This window comes from Cheilinus undulatus, linkage group 3 (genome assembly GCF_018320785.1).
Source record: "Cheilinus undulatus linkage group 3, ASM1832078v1, whole genome shotgun sequence".
NCBI classification, from domain to species: Eukaryota; Metazoa; Chordata; class Actinopteri; order Labriformes; family Labridae; genus Cheilinus; species Cheilinus undulatus.
Window position 1 is genome coordinate 32,902,862 of NC_054867.1, and position 17,347 is coordinate 32,920,208.

Genomic DNA, 17,347 nt, shown 5'->3' on the forward strand with positions numbered 1-17,347 from the left:
TTTCTGATGTACTTCCCTTCTGTCGACGTCACTTCCTGAGGAGACAATCAAGACAGGGCCATTCTCTTTAGTGTTTGCCCTGTTTTCCCAATGTCCATCTCACCGCCCGCATTTTGATATAAAACGTACATATTCAGACTCGTCAAATTTGCCATTAACGTAAGAAACCCTCAGTTAATGAACGTATACTATGGACTAATGAAAAACTGAACTAAAGGAACGACGAGGTGAGGTTTATTTGTGCACTGACTTGTCGGGGGTCGGGGTTAGCTAGAGCGGGGTTAGCAAAATTCACCGGCTGCTCCCAAACTCGCTGGAGAGAAAATTACCAAAAAAAAGTTTCATTAGCAAATAAAGTCTTGTCAGCTGCTGCTACTGGTGTGTAACAAGAGCTTCTTGTGGAACACTTCATTTCTTTATTACTGTGAGTGTCGAAGTCAGTTTTTAAAGAGGGGTTATCCAATTTTGTCCATCCCAGCCCCATTAGCTAGGAAGCTAACGTGGTCTTCTGGGAAGCCCTGCTAACCGGCGACCTGCTTTCAAGTTGCACGAGCTAATTGTTATCTCGCAGAGATGTTTTTGTTTTCACTGGCTATTTGCTAACCAAGATGTATGCAAGTCCTGTGTTTTCAGTAGTATTAATGGCATTTTTATCTTTATAAAAACTGCTGAAGCTCCAGTATTGTCCGAGCAGCGTTTTCTAGCTTGCCGGTTAATCTTCTTTCAACACCGGCAAAGGTATTGGGTTGCATTTCATTTACAAAGGCCCTTATTTGTGACGCTGGCATTTCGAGTCTTTAAGTTTGAAATATATACAAATGAATTTTAATTCTGTGCTATCATTTCGATTAGGAGCTGCAAGGGCCATGTTTAAAAAGCCAGACTGGTCGACAGTCTCAAACCAATAACCTTCAATGAGAACAATGAAGTTATTTTATTCCGTGGCTTCCTTGACTGATAACAAACAAGACAGAGCGAAATGTTTCAGACAACAGTAACAGCAGACGACTGGCGTACACGTCAGCCATCCAGGCATTGTGTGTTGTCTTGCTAGGGCTTGTTGGGTGTGACTGGTTAAATAAAGAGCCTTCTTACATATTTGATATGTAGTCTAGCCCTCACCAACCATGATTTATTTTTAACATTTGCCAAAAATACTATATTATGAGACCTACTGTGTTAAAAAAAATGATCAGAGTTAGTATCCTATCTTGTACTGCTACCACTAAATCTTAATCCATTCTTCTTGTTTCTTGTGTTATTGTTCCTACTTGCACCATGGATATTTTTGCACAAAGGTTGCATTTTGCATTAAGATTAGGCAAATATGATTTCTTATTACTTTGCAGATATAAAACCAGAGCTTATTGGAAACATTTGTCTTCCCTAATGATCATACATATGTACGAAGTATGGCTATTGAAAAACAAGACTAATGCAATTTTATTGAACATAAAACTTTTGCCTTTCTCTTTCAATATACTCTCTTTCTGCATCAACACACCGCTGTAGTGGCTGGTTTTCCACGGATCAAAGCAGTGCAGTAGGTCTTCTTCGTCTCAGAACCTCTGTTGTTCTTTTGTTAACTTCTAACAAAGACTTAGAACCAGTTCCTGTCAACAGATTTGGTTTGAGGAAAAAGTCACACAGTGCTAGATCAAGTGAATAGGATGGGTGATCAAGCACTGTGATTTGGTTTTGGGCCAGAAACGGCTTCACCAAGAGCGCAGTGTGAGCTGGCACGTTGTCTTGGTGAAGAATGAAGCCATTTTTCCACAGTTGTGGTCTCTTTCTTCAGAGGTTTCCTCACAGTGTTTCCTAGAAATTTGTAATAGCGTTGATTCACCGTTGATATTTCTTGAACCCACTCCTCTTAAAGTATACCACTAATGTCAAAGAAAACGGTCAACCTGGCCTTGAATTAGGCCTTCATCCTTGGCGACGATGGTGTTTTCAGTTGCATTGATGCTGTTTTGTCTCAGGATTGTATTGGAAAATACAAGTTTTAACACATGTAATGACTCCTTAAAAATATGACTTTTCTTCAGTTTGTTTCAAAATGTCTCCACAAATTTACTTGTGCCTTTACTTTTGATCAGGAACCAGAAGTTTTGGGACAACCTTGGCACTTTTGTCATGTTTATATTTTCATGCAAAATTTGCCAAATGGTCTCTTTATCAATGGAGACCATTTATGCTATCATTCTTATACTGAATTGTCAATCGTTATGAACAATCTGTTGAATATTTTCAGGAGTCGTTGATGTGCTTTGGCGCCCAGAGCGTTCGTCGTCCTGGACCATCCACTCTGCCTTCACAAAGTCTTCTATACCATTCAAACACACTTGCACATGCCATGCAGTATTACCCATCCACCTTAATTCATATACAAAAAAGATTTGTCTGCTGTTTTGTTCAATTTAACCAAAATTTTAAAGTCAGTGTGTTTCTTAAATTTTAAGCTAACCTTTTTCTTTCACTTTAGCAAAAATAATTCAACCAGTAGCAAGCAGTAAACTAAAGATGCCACTTAATGAAAGCTTACAGCAGTTGTGTGAATACCTGAGCTTAAATATATAACACTCCATGTGACTGTGGACCATGTGGTTTTATTCTAATAAGTGGAGTCTCATTATTTAATAGCCATACCTGATGTACTGCTGCTTGTTGTGATTGTCACTGAAAACTTAGATTGTTATGAAGTATGTCTAGAGAGAATAATCCTTTTTTTAAAAACTTATAATAATAGTTGTATATAATATCTACCGCTCATTTTTAATGTCCAGTATGAGGGTGAAGATCTATTCATAAGGCTGTGCAGTTAGCAGTTTTACATCCCAGCAGAAAGATCCCACTTTCAACCAAATATAGTCAGCTGTAAGGCTTCCCAATGGACTTTTCCATACTCTTAATGTGTGTCAAGTTGTTGTAGGCTATTTGGTTGGCAATTGACAACCTGTCCAGGATGTATTCCATCTTTTCCACTGAGCTCTGGGGCCTCTGTGAAAGTAACATTTATTAGACAAATCACAGATAAAATAATCTCCTTTGTATGAAGAAAAAAAAACAACGGTTATGTCTGAGCTAAATGTTTCTTATCCTCACTTTGCAGGAAGAGCTTTCATTCAAACCTCCTCAATAAGCAGTTCCTACAACTTTGGCATTCACCATTGCTGCACCACAAAGTTCTTATCTTGACTTGATCCTACAGCTGACTAAAGAACAACATAGAAGATGTCCCAGGTTCAGTTCCAGTGTCCGGCAAGCCCCATGCCTGCTGCCCCTGCCCCAGTGCAAATGGGACCGCCGCAACCTGGCTACAGTATCCCCTGTGCCTCAGGCACACTACCGTCAGAGAGTGCCAGCCAGCCTATCAGGAGCTCTGCCCTCCCTGCAGGCTCAGCCACTCCCTACAATATAACAACAGGTTTGTTTGAGGTTATTTACTTGCATTATCATTCATTTTTGTGCACAATAAGGATAACTTTGAATTAGCTTCTTAGACTTCTAGATGCAAATATCACAAACATCATATTTTCTTTTTAATTTGTTGAAATCAGACTTTTTCGGAATCAGTTTATAAGCTTACTCACATTGTTCTGTCTGCAGGGATCTCAGTGTTCATCACAGTCACTCACAGCCTTTAAAATATTCAGGATTTTATGCTTCTTGCCTTGAAGAGCCATGTTGGGTCTTTCTAAGTCATTGTATTTTCTCAGCCTTTGGGTCCTCACACAGCTTTGTAGATTTTTCTCCATGTTCTTATGTATTTCCCTATTTGTATTTATTTTTTAACTAAATTTGTCTTTGTGCTCCAGTATCTAACATGGCAAACCCTAAAGAGAAGACCCCCATGTGCTTGGTGAATGAGTTAGCCCGTTTCAATAAGATCCAACCTGAGTATAAGCTGTTGTGTGAGCAAGGACCAGCTCACTCCAAGGTACTTTGAGTGTTCATTTCGAGACAAACCAGTCATGTCATTTATTTGGCTTCTGTCATCTTTCATCACAGAGCTAACAGAGTAATTAGTATTTTGCTTCGCCCTGTCTTCAGATTTTCAGAGTCAGGCTCACACTAGGAGATCAGCACTGGGAGGCAGAGGGGACCAGCATCAAGAAAGCCCAGCACTCTGCTGCAGCATCTGCCCTCGATGAGACAACACTTCCTAAGCCCACCGTGAGGACACCCCGTAACACAGGCAAGCACCCAGGTGGGCTTCCCCCCACTGATAGCCGAAAAATGTATGCAGTAGTTTACTCATAGCTTAATCTTTATTTATTTATTCATTTTCTTTGTTTTGGCATTGCAGCAGATGGCATTACACACACCATGGAGTTAAATGCACTATGTATGAAGCTTGGTAAAAAGCCCATGTATAAACCCATCGACCCATACCCGGGGATGAGACCACCAAACTTCAACTACAACGTCCGGCCTCCAGGACCCTACCAGCGCTCTATGCAACAGTGGGTTTCCTCTATACAGGAACGAATAAAAGGACATTTTCCCCTCTTTTACTCTTGATTGACTTCATTAAAAATCATTTATGAAATACAAGCAAAGCTATATTTAATTTGTTTTGTGTCCAGGTACTACTACCCTTTTCCTCCAGTGGGACCAATGATATACCACATGGAGCTTTCCATCGGAGGCCAGCAGTTTATTGGAAAGGGACGCACAAGGCAGTTAGCCAAGCACGACGCTGCTGCCAAGGCCCTGAAAGTGCTGCACAAGGAGCCAATATTACAGCAGTTGCCAGAGGTGAGAGAAGAACCACATACTCAGCATAAAGTTATACTAATAAGCCTCTCTGCAGTTACTCTCAGGCTTATTTCTTTCCTGTGTTTAATTTATTTTCTTCATGTTCTTTCTGCTGCTGGCAGGTGAACGGAGAACCAGAGGAGGAGAACCTCAACAAATCAGAAATCAGTCAAGTGTTTGAAATTGCACTTAAACGCAATTTACCTGTCAACTTTGAGGTATTTTTTAAAATTATACTCTGGTTCTGTTATGTTTTGACATTAATATGAATGATTTGGCCCAGTGTCCAATTAAGTGTGAAAGGAAAACATTCTCTGTTATGCGATCATTTGTGACTTTATTTTTCCAGGTTTTAAAAGAAGAAGGCCCTCCCCACATGAAGAGTTTTGTCGTGTGTGTTACAGTCGGGGAGTTCACTGGCGAGGGTGAAGGAAAGAGTAAAAAGATTGCCAAGAAGCTGGCAGCAGCAGCAGTGCTGGGGGAGTTAAAGAGGCTGCCACACATACCCAGCACAGAAAAGACGCTGCCACGCACCAAAAAGAAAACCAAATCCATCATCAAGGTAACTGTGAGCTGTAATAACAAAAATCAATACAGGCCTTAAAATCTCTTCATGGTGTGATAGTTAAACTCTGACACCAACAGCTCCAGACCAGTCCAGAATATGGTCAGGGTATGAATCCCATCAGTCGCCTGGCCCAGATCCAGCAGGCCAAAAAGGAGAAGGAACCAGAATACAGCATGGTGACAGAGAGAGGGCTGCCTCGCCGCCGGGAGTTCGTCATGCAGGTGATTCTGAAAAAGATACCCCTAAAGCATCCATTCTTCATGCAGGTTTGTTTTCTCCTACTTAGTCCTCTGAAACTTCTTTGCTTCACATACCTGATACAGGTGACAGTGTGTGGCCAGACTGCAGAGGGGATGGGACCGAGCAAGAAGGTAGCCAAAAGGAACGCAGCAGAGAAGATGCTGGATCTTCTGGGATATAAAGGGCCACAGCCTCAGCCTCCCAAACCGGCACTAAAGACAGATGAAAAAGTATTTTTTATTAAGGTTTTTAAGAAACAAACATTGAGAAAGGCTTTTTTTGTTGGAGAAACCTTAATTCAGTTGTGTAAATTTATTGTTTTTGTTGTATTTAGACCCCATTGAAAAAACCTGGTGATGGGCGTAAAGTGACCTTCTTTGAACCTGGCTCAGCAGAGGAGGCAGCGTTGGGTAAACAGCTTTTCTATTCCCTGTCAGTAGTCATGATGTAGTTTATTCTGCTCATGAACTAACAGGAAATATCCTTCTTTTTTTTTGAAGGTCCCAAGGAGGAGGACTTCCGCCTGCCTTACTTGAGCCACCAGCAGCTGCCTGCAGGGATCCTGCCCATGGTCCCTGAGGTGGCTCAAGCAGTTGGTGCCTGTCAGGGGTCCCAGGCTAAGGACTACAATCGAGCTATGCCAAACCCAGGAAAGGCCACAATCACTGCCATGATAGCCAATGAGCTGCTTTATGCAGGGACGTCCCTGACTGCTGAGACTATCTTAAAGAACAAAAACAACATGAACCAGCTGCCCCTCGGACCCCTGACCAGGCCTTCAGAGCAGCTCAGCTATCTGGCATCTGTGCAGGGCCTGCAGGTAACCCACAACCTCAAACTCAACAAGTTTATTGGTGTGCATGTGTATGATGTATACTTGAGAAATGAAGGGCAAACCTGACTGAATATTTCTTTGTTTGCAGGTGGAATACAAAGATTTTCCTAAAAACAATAAGAATGAGTTTGTGTCACTGATTAACTGCTCCTCCCAGCCGCCGCTCATCAGCCATGGGATTGGGAAAGATGTAGAATCCTGTCATGATATGGTGAGTTTTATTTTAAGACTTAGTTTACCTTTAAGAGTCTTGGGTATACAAGACATATGTAAAAATCTGCAGTGGTACAAATCAGATTTAGTGTGTGCTACACTGTTTTAGAAAAAACACCAGTCTTCAGTAACATGCATTAAACGTGCTTTAATCAAGCAGCTATCAAATGGTCTGATAGTTATATCTCTGTCGTATGAGTACATGCTTGTCCATGTTAAGTTGCTACACAGACATGCATTTTACCCCAGCTATCTTTTAAAAACTTGTCTGAATCACAACCTTTTTAGGAACAAAGCATAGCAAATATGACAAATCATGATAGCTCACTGATTGGAAAACCCCTTTATCTTCTACCTCTTTCTTGGACATGTATGCTATGTGCCTTTCCCAGTTATGTTTTTCAGCAGTCCTGGTGTTTCACACACAAATAATGCTTGGGCAGAATGCCTAGGTATATTAGATCCAGTAAATCTCCTGAATATTTTGTAATGATGACTTAATCATCATTTTGAGCATGTGCGAGAAAGAGAGTGAGAAAAGGCTGTTACTTCCCTGCAGTCAAGTCACAGATTGAGATGTGATGACTCAAGTTAAAACTGAAATTCGTAATGTCTTTATTGTAGAATTTTCTGCAGTTGCATGCTGTCATGTTGTCCTGCACTCAAAGCTTAAGACTGATTGTGGTACACATCATCATAAATGAGCCGTCACACATGCAGATCACCTGTTGTGATGTGAGCATAGAGAGTCACATGTCAATACATGGGTAGTTATACTTGACCATCCAGCAGATATTTATTTTAGAATAGTAAATCTATTCAAGTGCATTATTACTGCCGCCAAGGAGGTTATGTGATCGGGTGGGTTTGTTCGTTTGTTAGCAGCATACCTCAAAAAGTCCTGGATGGATTTTCATGACATTTTCAGGAAATGTCAGAAATGGCATAAGGAAGAACTCGTTAGATTTTGGGAGTAATCCAGATCACCGTCTGGATCTAGGAATTTTTTGAAAGATTCTTTACTATTGGGAGATGGGGCTAATGGCAGAGGTCTGCGCTGTTACCACTTTACACCAGGAGATGGCGGACATGAGTAACTTCAATCCCAGCAGCATGTTTTTAATGTCTTTCTATTCAAAGTTTTGGAGTTTATATAGTTTGACAGACACATGCCCGGTCGAGGAGACGAGTCGGAGCGTAACAGAGAGAAAGACAGCAAATTATACTGAGAATATTCACAATGCTGGGAGGAATAGAGGAATATTCACCCTCTGTCATGACTTTCAGTCGTCCAGTGAGACCATGGGTGCTTCCGTCATGACAGTCCACACGTAGCGAAGCCAATGCTTTGCCTCACCGTGTCTCCACCCCACCAGGGAGGGAGTAATCGGCGAATTAGATTTTGGGAGTGATCTGAATCACCGTCTGGATCCAGGAATGTTTTTCAAGGATTCTTCACTATTGGGAGATAGGGCTGATGGCAGAGGTCTGCACTCTCTGAGTGCTTGTCTAGTTAACCACTGAGTTAGGCTGGAGATGATCCAAGAGAGTCCTTAAGTTTACCTAAAGAGTAGTTTTGATGTTAGGAGATAATGTATTGCATTTGACCTGGTCATCTGTCCATTTTAAGAGCACTGTTCATGGGAACCACAGACTTGTTTTATCCTAATTGTAGATAAAAATATTTGTTTCTTCAGCACATAAAATAAAATGCTCTTCTTTTGACATTAAATGCAAGTAATTGATGTCTATGATGAATGTAAAAGGGGCCTAGTGTGAAGCCTTGTGGACCACCACACTGCATGTACTTGTTATGAAAAGCCCTGGTACCCTACAAACCAGCTTCATTTTCCAGCAAAAGCTTGGCATCCTCCTTTCCTTCATTTAGAGAAAACCACATATTTAGTGCATCAGTCGGTGTATTCTAATATTGATACACAGACATAATATACAAACTTTGTTTAAGAAATAAAACTATGTTTACCGCTTTCTTCGTCTTTGTGAGGGATACCTGCTTTCAAGGCAGGGCCTCCATATAAAACGTCAAAGATTTCTAGATATCACAGATTCAACATGCACTTTTCTCCCCTCTGCAGGCTGCACTGAATATACTAAAGTTGCTCTCAGAGTTGGACCAGCAGTCAAATGAAAGGACAGGAAATGGACCAGTCTCTCGGTAAGAAATTAATCTCTTTGCTCACTGATTGTTGACACAATATTAATTATTGAAGAGGTTAACCATATACCTGAAAATTATGCCTGTTTTAAAGACTTTATGGTATCAACTGGATTGATTTTTACTTTTGAGCAGTTGTTTTTACCAGTTTGTTGAATTGCATATGAGATATGTGAATTATTTAAGTTTTGCAACATAAACAGAAGGTCTGATTTTTGCCTGAAACTAAACTTAGCTTACTGCAGGGCCCTGGGTTCTGTTTGTTTTCTCAAAAACTCAGAAGACTTTTGTCTTGTCTTGAAATGTTCCTCAGAAAAATAGGATTATAGCTCTCGGTTTGATACAGCAAACTTTAAATGCCAGCTCAAATGGGAAGACATCTGTTGTGTTTAATGTTTAACATTGACTGCACTTTTTCTCTGCAGGTGTGGCAAGCAGGAAGTGGAAGGTGACTTGCACCTCAAACAGGCTAACTCAAGCACATTGGCACAGACCGTGGATGGCACTGTTTAGATGATGATCAGGTCCGGTTGTCTGTAAAAGCACTAGAGAAAACTCAGACACTGTGTTCTTAGTCAGCTTTAGTCGGCTGCAGGAAGCTTTGGGTACTGTAGGCTCTAAACCATCACTGTTCATATTCATTGTACCAAAATCTTCACAGTTAAACAAGATTGATAGGAACAGAATAGTTTCTTCCCCTTGATTTTGTTTAATTGTACGTTATTTATTTTGTTGTGTTTTAGTAAAAGTAGCTGCATCCTAGTCAATGAGTTTGGGGTTTATATGATGAAAAAAAGAGTGAATAACTGTGAACCTTCTTTTGTTTTTTTCTAACTCATTTCCTCTCTGTTAGATCTTCTGTTGTTTTTAAGTCTCTGACCCCTGCTGAAGTAGTGAATTAAATAACATCTCGTAAAGGTTTAGACCTCATCTTTGTCTAGGGTGCAGCTGGCGAACCTCTGTTGATTTTCCTAGAGTGCTTTATATCAACAACCAGTGTTAACGACATTACCATGTAGGGCCGGGAAGACTTTCTGACTAAATGTAGCGTGTGATGTAATGTGACGTTGTCTCTGCGGTGTGTGGCAGGGACGTTTCCCTGTTACGTCAGTTTCCCTGAGTACTCCCTCCTCCTTTCTCATGTCAACATCCCCACTCTCTGCTCCCCATGGTAATTAAACCTCTGTGCTTACGTGCACAAAACCAATACATCTGTTATCTTGCCTTTTTATTAACTTATCAGCTGTGGTTGAATACAAAACTGAAAAGATCTGGGGTTTATGTAATAATATCAGCTTTCAGTGCTGTCATAGCACTAAAATCTACTGTCACCATGGGAATTATCCCAATGATAATTATTGAAATAAATATCTGTAAAATCTGAGTTACTCATTAAGTTTGACGCCCAGTTCAGATCAAAGATTCACAACGTGATAAGTTAAAACTTACATTAGGTCGCCCTGCAACATTCCTAAAGCATATCAGTCCACACCACTGCAACTGAGGGTGAACTTTAGTCAGCGTTTAATCTGAGTTTTCTTCAACAGTGGCTTTCTCTTTGCCACTCTCCCATAAAGCTTTGACTGGTGAAGAACAGTTGTTGTATGCGGAGTCTCTCCCATCTCAGCTGCTGAAGCTTGTAACTCCTTCAGAGTAATCATAGTTGTCCTGTTGGCCTCTCTCACTTGTCTCCTTGCACAGTCAGTTTGTGAGGACAGCCTGATCAGATTTACACATATGAACTATTCCTTCCATTTCTTGATGATGGATTTAACTGAACTCTGGGGGTGTTCAGTGCCTTGGAAATGTTGTATCCATCCCCTGACTTATACTTGCTAATAGCCTTTTCTTTAAGTTGCTTGGAGTGTTCTTTTGTCTTCATAGTGTAATGGTGGCCAGTAATACTGACTGAACCTTCCAGGCACAGGATTCTTCATACATCATTCCTTGGAGATACAATCACTGCAATAAAGTGATTCCCATTTCACAAATTGTGAAACACCTAGCACCAATTGGCAGGACCTCTGAATTAGGTCAGCCACTTTAAAGGGGATAAATATTTATGCAAGCATATATTCTACCCAACATATTTTTTGTTTGTTGACATCGCTTTGTATAAATCTGTTTTGTTTGGGGGGGGGGTTTTGGTCAAAAATCCAACTTTAAATGACCATGATTGATTTATAAAATCAATAAAAGGGTTGAACATCCAAAGGGGTGAATACTTTTTATAGGCACTGAACATGTATTTTGGTGAATCTGTTTATTACATGGCAGTTGTAATTCCCTTATCTAATCCTGAGTAAATTTTATTTTCAGAAAATCACATTGCAACACTAAGCTCACTTGGTCTCATCAGGAAATGAGTAAACAGACTTGTTTGTAAATCATTTTATTCAGTGTAAACATCATACAGCACATAATTCAGGTACATATATTACACACATTAAAGACCCATTTCCCCTTTAGGCCCTACCAGGACTCCTTATTTTTCATTTTACACTTTGATGGTGAAAAGAGACTTAAAAGACTTGAATTAACATCCAGAAATGATACGATGAACACTTGGCTGAGTTGTCATCTGGTACACACTTCTAAATGATGTCTTACATCTTTCTTATCTTTATATTTTACTGCTGAGTCCTGGAGGGATTTTCTTCTTTTTTTTGCGTCACGTTTTTTTTTATAAACCCTTTAAAGACTTTCTAACTTAGAGGGCATGACTCTCAAAGTGGTCTTAGTTAATTATGACACCATAATGGCACCATTAGAGCTGTGTTTCTCCTTATGTTCGATGAAGGGGTACATACACTTATCAGACCCCATGAAACGATACGTGATCACATTAGATTCCCATGGCAGCAGTCTGAAAGAGAGAGTGTAAAATAAAGCTTGAAATACTGTCACATTTAAAAAAAATGTTATAAAAATACTTTTATTTAAGATACTTACGCTCTGCTGAGGAAAGGCAGGTATGTGAGGCGGGGGATGCACACGAGAGGTTGGTCTACCAGGATGGCGTTCATCGCCTGCTCCACACAGTACTGGGGCTCCAGAGGAGGGAGGAGCAGCAGTTCCACTTCATCCCTGTAAGTGGCATCAAAGGACAAATCTGCTCTTACATCTGTGTTTTCTATGCGGAGTTTTGAGAAGCTCCTCTCACTGGTTGGCTTTATGAAAACCTAATGAAAGATGGTTCTTTCTGTGTTATGCTTTCAGGTGAAGATCAATATCTATGTGGCTGATCACTCTTATATTTCTCAGACTTTGTCCTCATGTTTTAAACAGGATATGATCAAATGAAATAATAGGAGTGAAAAGTTGTCTTTTGTTGATTTACCGGATCTTGCAGCCTTCAAACATGCCAGTGTCTACGATGTAGGGACACACCAGAGTTGTCTTCACTCCATCAATCTCCTCAGCCAGCAGCTCGTGGGCCATAGACTCATGGAAGCCCACTGCAGCAAACTTACTGGCACAGTAGTCCTGTCTCCAACAAACATCAGAAGTTATTTAAAGCATGTTAAAAAAAAAAAGCATTTTTACTCGGTAATCCATGACTCCCTTAACTGTGACAAATTTGAATTTTGTGATACTTAACTTGTTGACATGTCCTTTTCATTTGTACCATTTAGTTGCTTTTTTTGGACCAGTTAGGCATTAGAAACATAAATAGATAGCCTTATTACTAAGGAGTTAGTTTTGTTTGGAGACACACAGAGACTACATTTTTTATCATCTAAAAGGTGGGATTACTCATGTTTAATTCTATCACTAAAAGATTACTGAGCTTAAATTTACATGTTTTAACTTCTTAACTCGTTGAGTTTTATTCCCACCTTTCACAAACTTCAGTAAGTTGTGGCCCAATTTGAGACCTGCAAATCTACTGGGCCACACCAAAAACTGTTGTACAACTATAATATGAGATTAGAATAATATCCCTTTATTCATTATATTTTTATTTCATAAATAAGGAATTTCACTGCAAATGCTTGGCTTTTAGCATTACTCAGAATATTTGTGGGGATCCAATTTATAAGGCTTTTTTTTTTTAATTCTGTTTTTAAAATATTTATCTTTATAATTGTACTTTGTAGCCCAGCAAACTCTTGCAAGTAGCAGTGATGTCCCTCACTCTTAAAATCAAGAAACTAGAGGCATAGGAGATTGTTTACCAGACTGTCACCAGTAAATCCAACACCAGTTTAAACCATGACACCGGTTCCATACATCAAACAAAATAAATGAGAAAAGGGTGACACAAGTTAAAACTTCTGGCTATGTTTTGTTACTTCCCAAAAAATGTAATCAAGTATTTTATGATCATTAGAAATGTGATTTAATTTTTTTCCTATAATTTTTAGTCATTATCAATGACCTACAGTACCCCGGCCCACACTTTAGGGAGCAGTGGTCCAAGTATTGTCATGTAAGACAAAAAGATTAATATGTTTTGTCTTTGTGCATTTTTTCTTAGTTTTTAACTATGGAAGATCGTTACCAATGCCTTATCTTTAAATGTTAATAATCATTAACAAAACTTCTTGACTGTACTTTGACTAAACAAAGATGGCTACCATCTTGTTTTTACTGGTTTGTCTGTTGAGCTTTGCAGTTACTGGATGGCACAAAACAGCCAACAATCTAGATTAATTGGTTTTAGTGAAGCAGAATGAATTATTAGGTGTAGAAAGAACAAATATCATGATGAAATGGGCTTTGATTATGTGATAACTGTAATAACAAAGCTGTCATATCTTTGTGTTTCAGTGATGTTTGTCCCTCTTGGGTTCACCTCCACACAAGCGGTGCTGAAGAGGCCGAGGACGCTGGCAATGGTCACGATGTGTCCGTGATTATTGGCCTTCATCTGAGGGAGGAAGGCCTTCACTGTCTGAGGTCAACACACACACATACATTCATTCATGAATACAAACGCGTTTTTATGTTGAAGCAGCTCACTATGACTCAACAAATAGTAAAGTGTTCATATGACTCGTAGTGACTTGAATGTTGCTCAATGTGAAGGAAGCTTATATTGCACGAGTGGCTTCATAATAAGAGGATTTCTGTGAGAATCCTTCAGTCTAGAGTGTGAAGGGGATAAAGCTATTAAGGCTGTTCAATTCACATGTCATGTGTGCACAATAACATGCTCTGTACAGGGGCTGATGCTGGAAAGATTTCATATTGTGAAATTCAACGGCTGTGTGGATTTAAGTCAGGTCTGTAACATTGTGCTTGACCAAAAAAGTGGGCCACCAAGAGAAATTAGGGCAGGTTAGATAAGAAAAGGTAAACAGACATGGACTTGTGACACTATACTGTGTGCATTTTGTTCCCATTTTGACTAGTTTATATGTAAATTTTCTACCCTATCAACAAGTTATCTTGTTATATTGAAAGACATGATCAAATATTGCTTTTCAGGCTGTGATTTGGTCATGATAATCACAGCACTGCTGATGTTTAATATAATCTTTCACCCGTTAATGTATCTAGTCCAATTAGAATACTCAACCAGACTTAAGTATTGTAAAAATGTCAGCATTTGGTTATTCTTAATAACTGTTACCAGTCAGCACAAATTAAAATGACTACCTTCTTTCAGAAATGAGAAAAACATAGAACTGGTCTTTAATTGGCTGGTTGCGGTCAGACTTTATTGGTCTCCAATACTGCCTCACCTGTGGTATCAGGTGGAATAGGCCACTTGGTGCACAGATCTAATTATACGGCTACTTATCCTTCAAAATATCAGCTGTTCAAGGAGACTGATCAGGTGTTTACAACAAGCAACAACAATGTTGTACCAGTGGAAAGTGAAATTTAAGCCATAGCTTGCAAAATGCAAGAAATTGTTGTTTTCACCAACATTATGTATAATTGTAACTCAACTACAACCCTTCATATATAGTAATCTTACTCTGTGACAGCTGATACTCAATGTATTAGCACTGGTATGAGGCAGTCCTCATCATTTGCAGAAGAGAGCAAATCACACAGATTTCTATGATGCATCTTTACTTTCTCTATAATTACCTTGTACATAACAGGAAATGTGGTAATTTTGATACACTATGGTTAGCCTAAAGGATGTTTAAACACATTTCAAAGTGAGCAGGGTTTCTCACCCAGAAGAGGGCGTGGCAGTTGACCTTCATGGTCCTCTCCATCAGCTCATCAGGACAGTCTAGCATGCGCTTCCCTGCCACCACTCCAGCGTTGTTCACCAGTATGGTAACATCTCGGCCCAGGTCCTTCCTCACCTGGTCTGCGGTCTGATACACATCCTCCCTGTTTGTCACATCCACCGTGTAGGTGTATGCTTTACCCCCCATGTCCCGCACCAGCTTGGCTGTCTGCTCATTAGAACTACTGTTGATATCCCACAGCACCACCTCAGCCCCGTGTTTGGTGAATTCCTGAGCAAATAGACGACCCAGACCACCACCAGACCCAGTGATCAACACCAGTTCGCCATCAATGGGTTTGGTGCGAGGGCGCAGGACAACACGTACAGAGTTACGTAGGATGAAGTAAAGCACATCCAGCAGCATCATCTGCAGGTCCATTAGGAAAATCATGATTAGCTCTTAGTGGGAGACAGTAAATTAGCAGAATAAATAACTCAGGCTACCGTGGATCTGACTAAGTGTTAGATGATGTGAGGACGCAGACAGCCAAGCTGGTGGTTCCCTCCCTCTGTGACTCTCACACTCCATCCCTGGTTTATTTAAACACACTCCTCTGGGATTAGAGTAAAATACCTTGAGCCCCTCATAAACCCACTTCTGTTTTAAGCAGTGAATGTGTGCATTTTCACCATTACTGTGGTAAATAGCATGTGCCACATAGAATTACTCAGGCTTTAAGTTTAACAAGTGTCAGGGTCTTTGTGGGATATATTTAAAGTTCATAGCTGGCCGTAGTGTACACGTGAAGAACTTGCAAAGCATTAACACAGAGGAACATTGAACAGGCCACCTCTTTATGCTTTGAATGCATGTAGTGGACACTATTTATATGTGTGTTGATATTCAAAGCTCCTTAGTATGAACAAAAGATGGATTAATTGGAGTCAAAGAGTACATCTAAACATACCGTACATTTAGTAGTGAAGCGGTTTACACTGAGACAATTGATTTACGACTGTACAGCTCAAATAGTCATGGTTAAGACATCTGTAATCAGTTCAAGGTCTCATATCTGTCCAGATGTTTTTACATGTCATGTATGTATGCAAAATCTCTGATCAGTAAATCACATGAAAAAACATCCAGAGCATTTCTCAGTGCCATAATTCCTTAGTTAAAAGCAGAGGGCACAAGTATCTAGTGTTACTTTAAACTCATATGCAAAAGAGCATCTCTGAACACACGTGTTGAACCTTGAAGCAGATGGACCACAGGAGCAAAAGATCACACCAGGTGTCACTCCTGTCAGCTAGAAACAGGAAACTGAAGCTACGGTTCACACAAGCTCTGAAAAATTGAACAACAGCAGATGATTATGATGAGTCCGCTGTGACTTTGTAGGGTATGGTTGAGTCAGAATGTATTGTATAAAACTTAAAACCTTGCCAGACCAACAACAACAATGGCATGTTCAAAGTCACTCAAATCACCTTTCTTCCCCATTCTGATAGTTTGAAGTCCAACAGATTATCTTGATCATGCCTTCATGCATGCATGCATGGTTGCTGACCTGTGATTGGCCAGTTAGAGATTTGTGCAAATGAGCAGTTGAGCAATTCATAGAATTAAAAAAGTTAAAGGACAAAAATTAGCAATGATGATAAAGGGGATACAAAAAATATGAGATTGTCTCAGTGGTATTTATGTGACATGCTTAAGTTATTTCATGTATCACATCTAAATTATCGGGGCATGGATACAGAGAGCAGATCTTATTCTGTGGTGGTCAGGACTCCATTGTGAACTAGATTTTATATGTCATTAAGTATAGTCCTGGAAAAGTGTAGTGTTGTGTCTGTGGTGCAGCTTATAGTTTACACAGTGAGATTAAGTTTGAGGGGTTTTTTTGGACACATTTCAGTGAGTAGAAGTTTGAGCCTTTGTAATACTTCACAAACATATGAAAGAGAACATAAGGAGATTATGTTTTTATGCACTGTAAGTCTCTGCATTGTTGCTCATTTTGCAATAAGGCTGCTTTCATGTGTAACATTCCTGTGTGAACACTACCAGCCTTGTTTTGTCTTTTCTTTTTACATGTTGGCATGTAAGCTGTAAAGCAGAAGTTCTTAACTGGTCTAGGACACACCAACACCTCTTTAACGACAATTGCAACTCCAATTTCTGTTTTTTTTTTTTTTTTGCCACCTAATGAAAAGTGCTAGAATTTGTACCTTAGATACAACGAAACATTTGATCAAACAATGAGACGGGAAAAAACATGTAAAACTCGTCATAACAGAAACTCTCTCTTTCAATAAAAAATGTAGATATTGGTTGTTTTCCAGGGATCTAAAAACATTACCTTTGCTATTCCAAAATAATGAGACAAATAAGTCAAAATCCTGGGAGAA

The 17,347-nt window shown here is 39.7% G+C and overlaps 2 protein-coding genes across 5 annotated transcripts; one reads left to right on the forward strand and one right to left on the reverse strand.

The window, feature by feature from the left end:
* The first annotated feature begins 47 nt into the window (after positions 1-47).
* stau1 (staufen double-stranded RNA binding protein 1) lies at positions 48-10,000 on the forward strand. Of its 4 annotated transcripts, none has more exons than XM_041783459.1 (15): positions 48-227; positions 3,113-3,427; positions 3,819-3,940; positions 4,054-4,210; positions 4,310-4,466; positions 4,590-4,761; positions 4,884-4,979; positions 5,111-5,323; positions 5,407-5,550; positions 5,653-5,799; positions 5,904-5,979; positions 6,070-6,389; positions 6,493-6,615; positions 8,714-8,793; positions 9,219-10,000. In XM_041783459.1, the coding sequence occupies exons 2-15, from the start codon at positions 3,235-3,237 to the stop codon at positions 9,304-9,306; spliced, it is 2,088 nt and encodes a 695-aa protein (XP_041639393.1). In that variant the 5' UTR covers positions 48-227; positions 3,113-3,234; the 3' UTR covers positions 9,307-10,000. The 4 variants fall into 4 exon arrangements, with proteins under 4 accessions (XP_041639393.1, XP_041639396.1, XP_041639397.1 ...); XM_041783462.1 differs by having other exon boundaries at positions 4,313-4,466; XM_041783463.1 differs by having other exon boundaries at positions 4,054-4,198.
* Positions 10,001-11,538: 1,538 nt separating this feature from the next.
* LOC121507366 (retinol dehydrogenase 10-A) lies at positions 11,539-15,383 on the reverse strand. Its single transcript, XM_041783664.1, has 5 exons — positions 14,931-15,383; positions 13,592-13,690; positions 12,134-12,279; positions 11,746-11,880; positions 11,539-11,659 (listed from the first exon to the last, which is right to left on the reverse strand). The coding sequence occupies exons 1-5, from the start codon at positions 15,381-15,383 to the stop codon at positions 11,539-11,541; spliced, it is 954 nt and encodes a 317-aa protein (XP_041639598.1).
* Between the last annotated feature and the right edge of the window lie 1,964 nt (positions 15,384-17,347).

Excerpts from the sequence above, each read along its gene's own strand:
- LOC121507366 (XM_041783664.1), bottom strand. The coding sequence starts at position 15,383 with ATGATTTTCCTAATGGACCTGCAGATGATGCTGCTGGATGTGCTTTAC. Across the intron at positions 13,691-14,930 it reads ACTGCCACGCCCTCTTCTGG|ACAGTGAAGGCCTTCCTCCC; the intron begins GTGAGAAACCCT and ends TGTTGACCTCAG. Across the intron at positions 12,280-13,591 it reads TCAGCACCGCTTGTGTGGAG|GACTACTGTGCCAGTAAGTT; the intron begins GTGAACCCAAGA and ends TGTTGGAGACAG.
- stau1 (XM_041783459.1), top strand. The coding sequence starts at position 3,235 with ATGTCCCAGGTTCAGTTCCAGTGTCCGGCAAGCCCCATGCCTGCTGCC. Across the intron at positions 5,324-5,406 it reads AAACCAAATCCATCATCAAG|CTCCAGACCAGTCCAGAATA; the intron begins GTAACTGTGAGC and ends TGACACCAACAG. Across the intron at positions 5,800-5,903 it reads CACTAAAGACAGATGAAAAA|ACCCCATTGAAAAAACCTGG; the intron begins GTATTTTTTATT and ends TGTTGTATTTAG.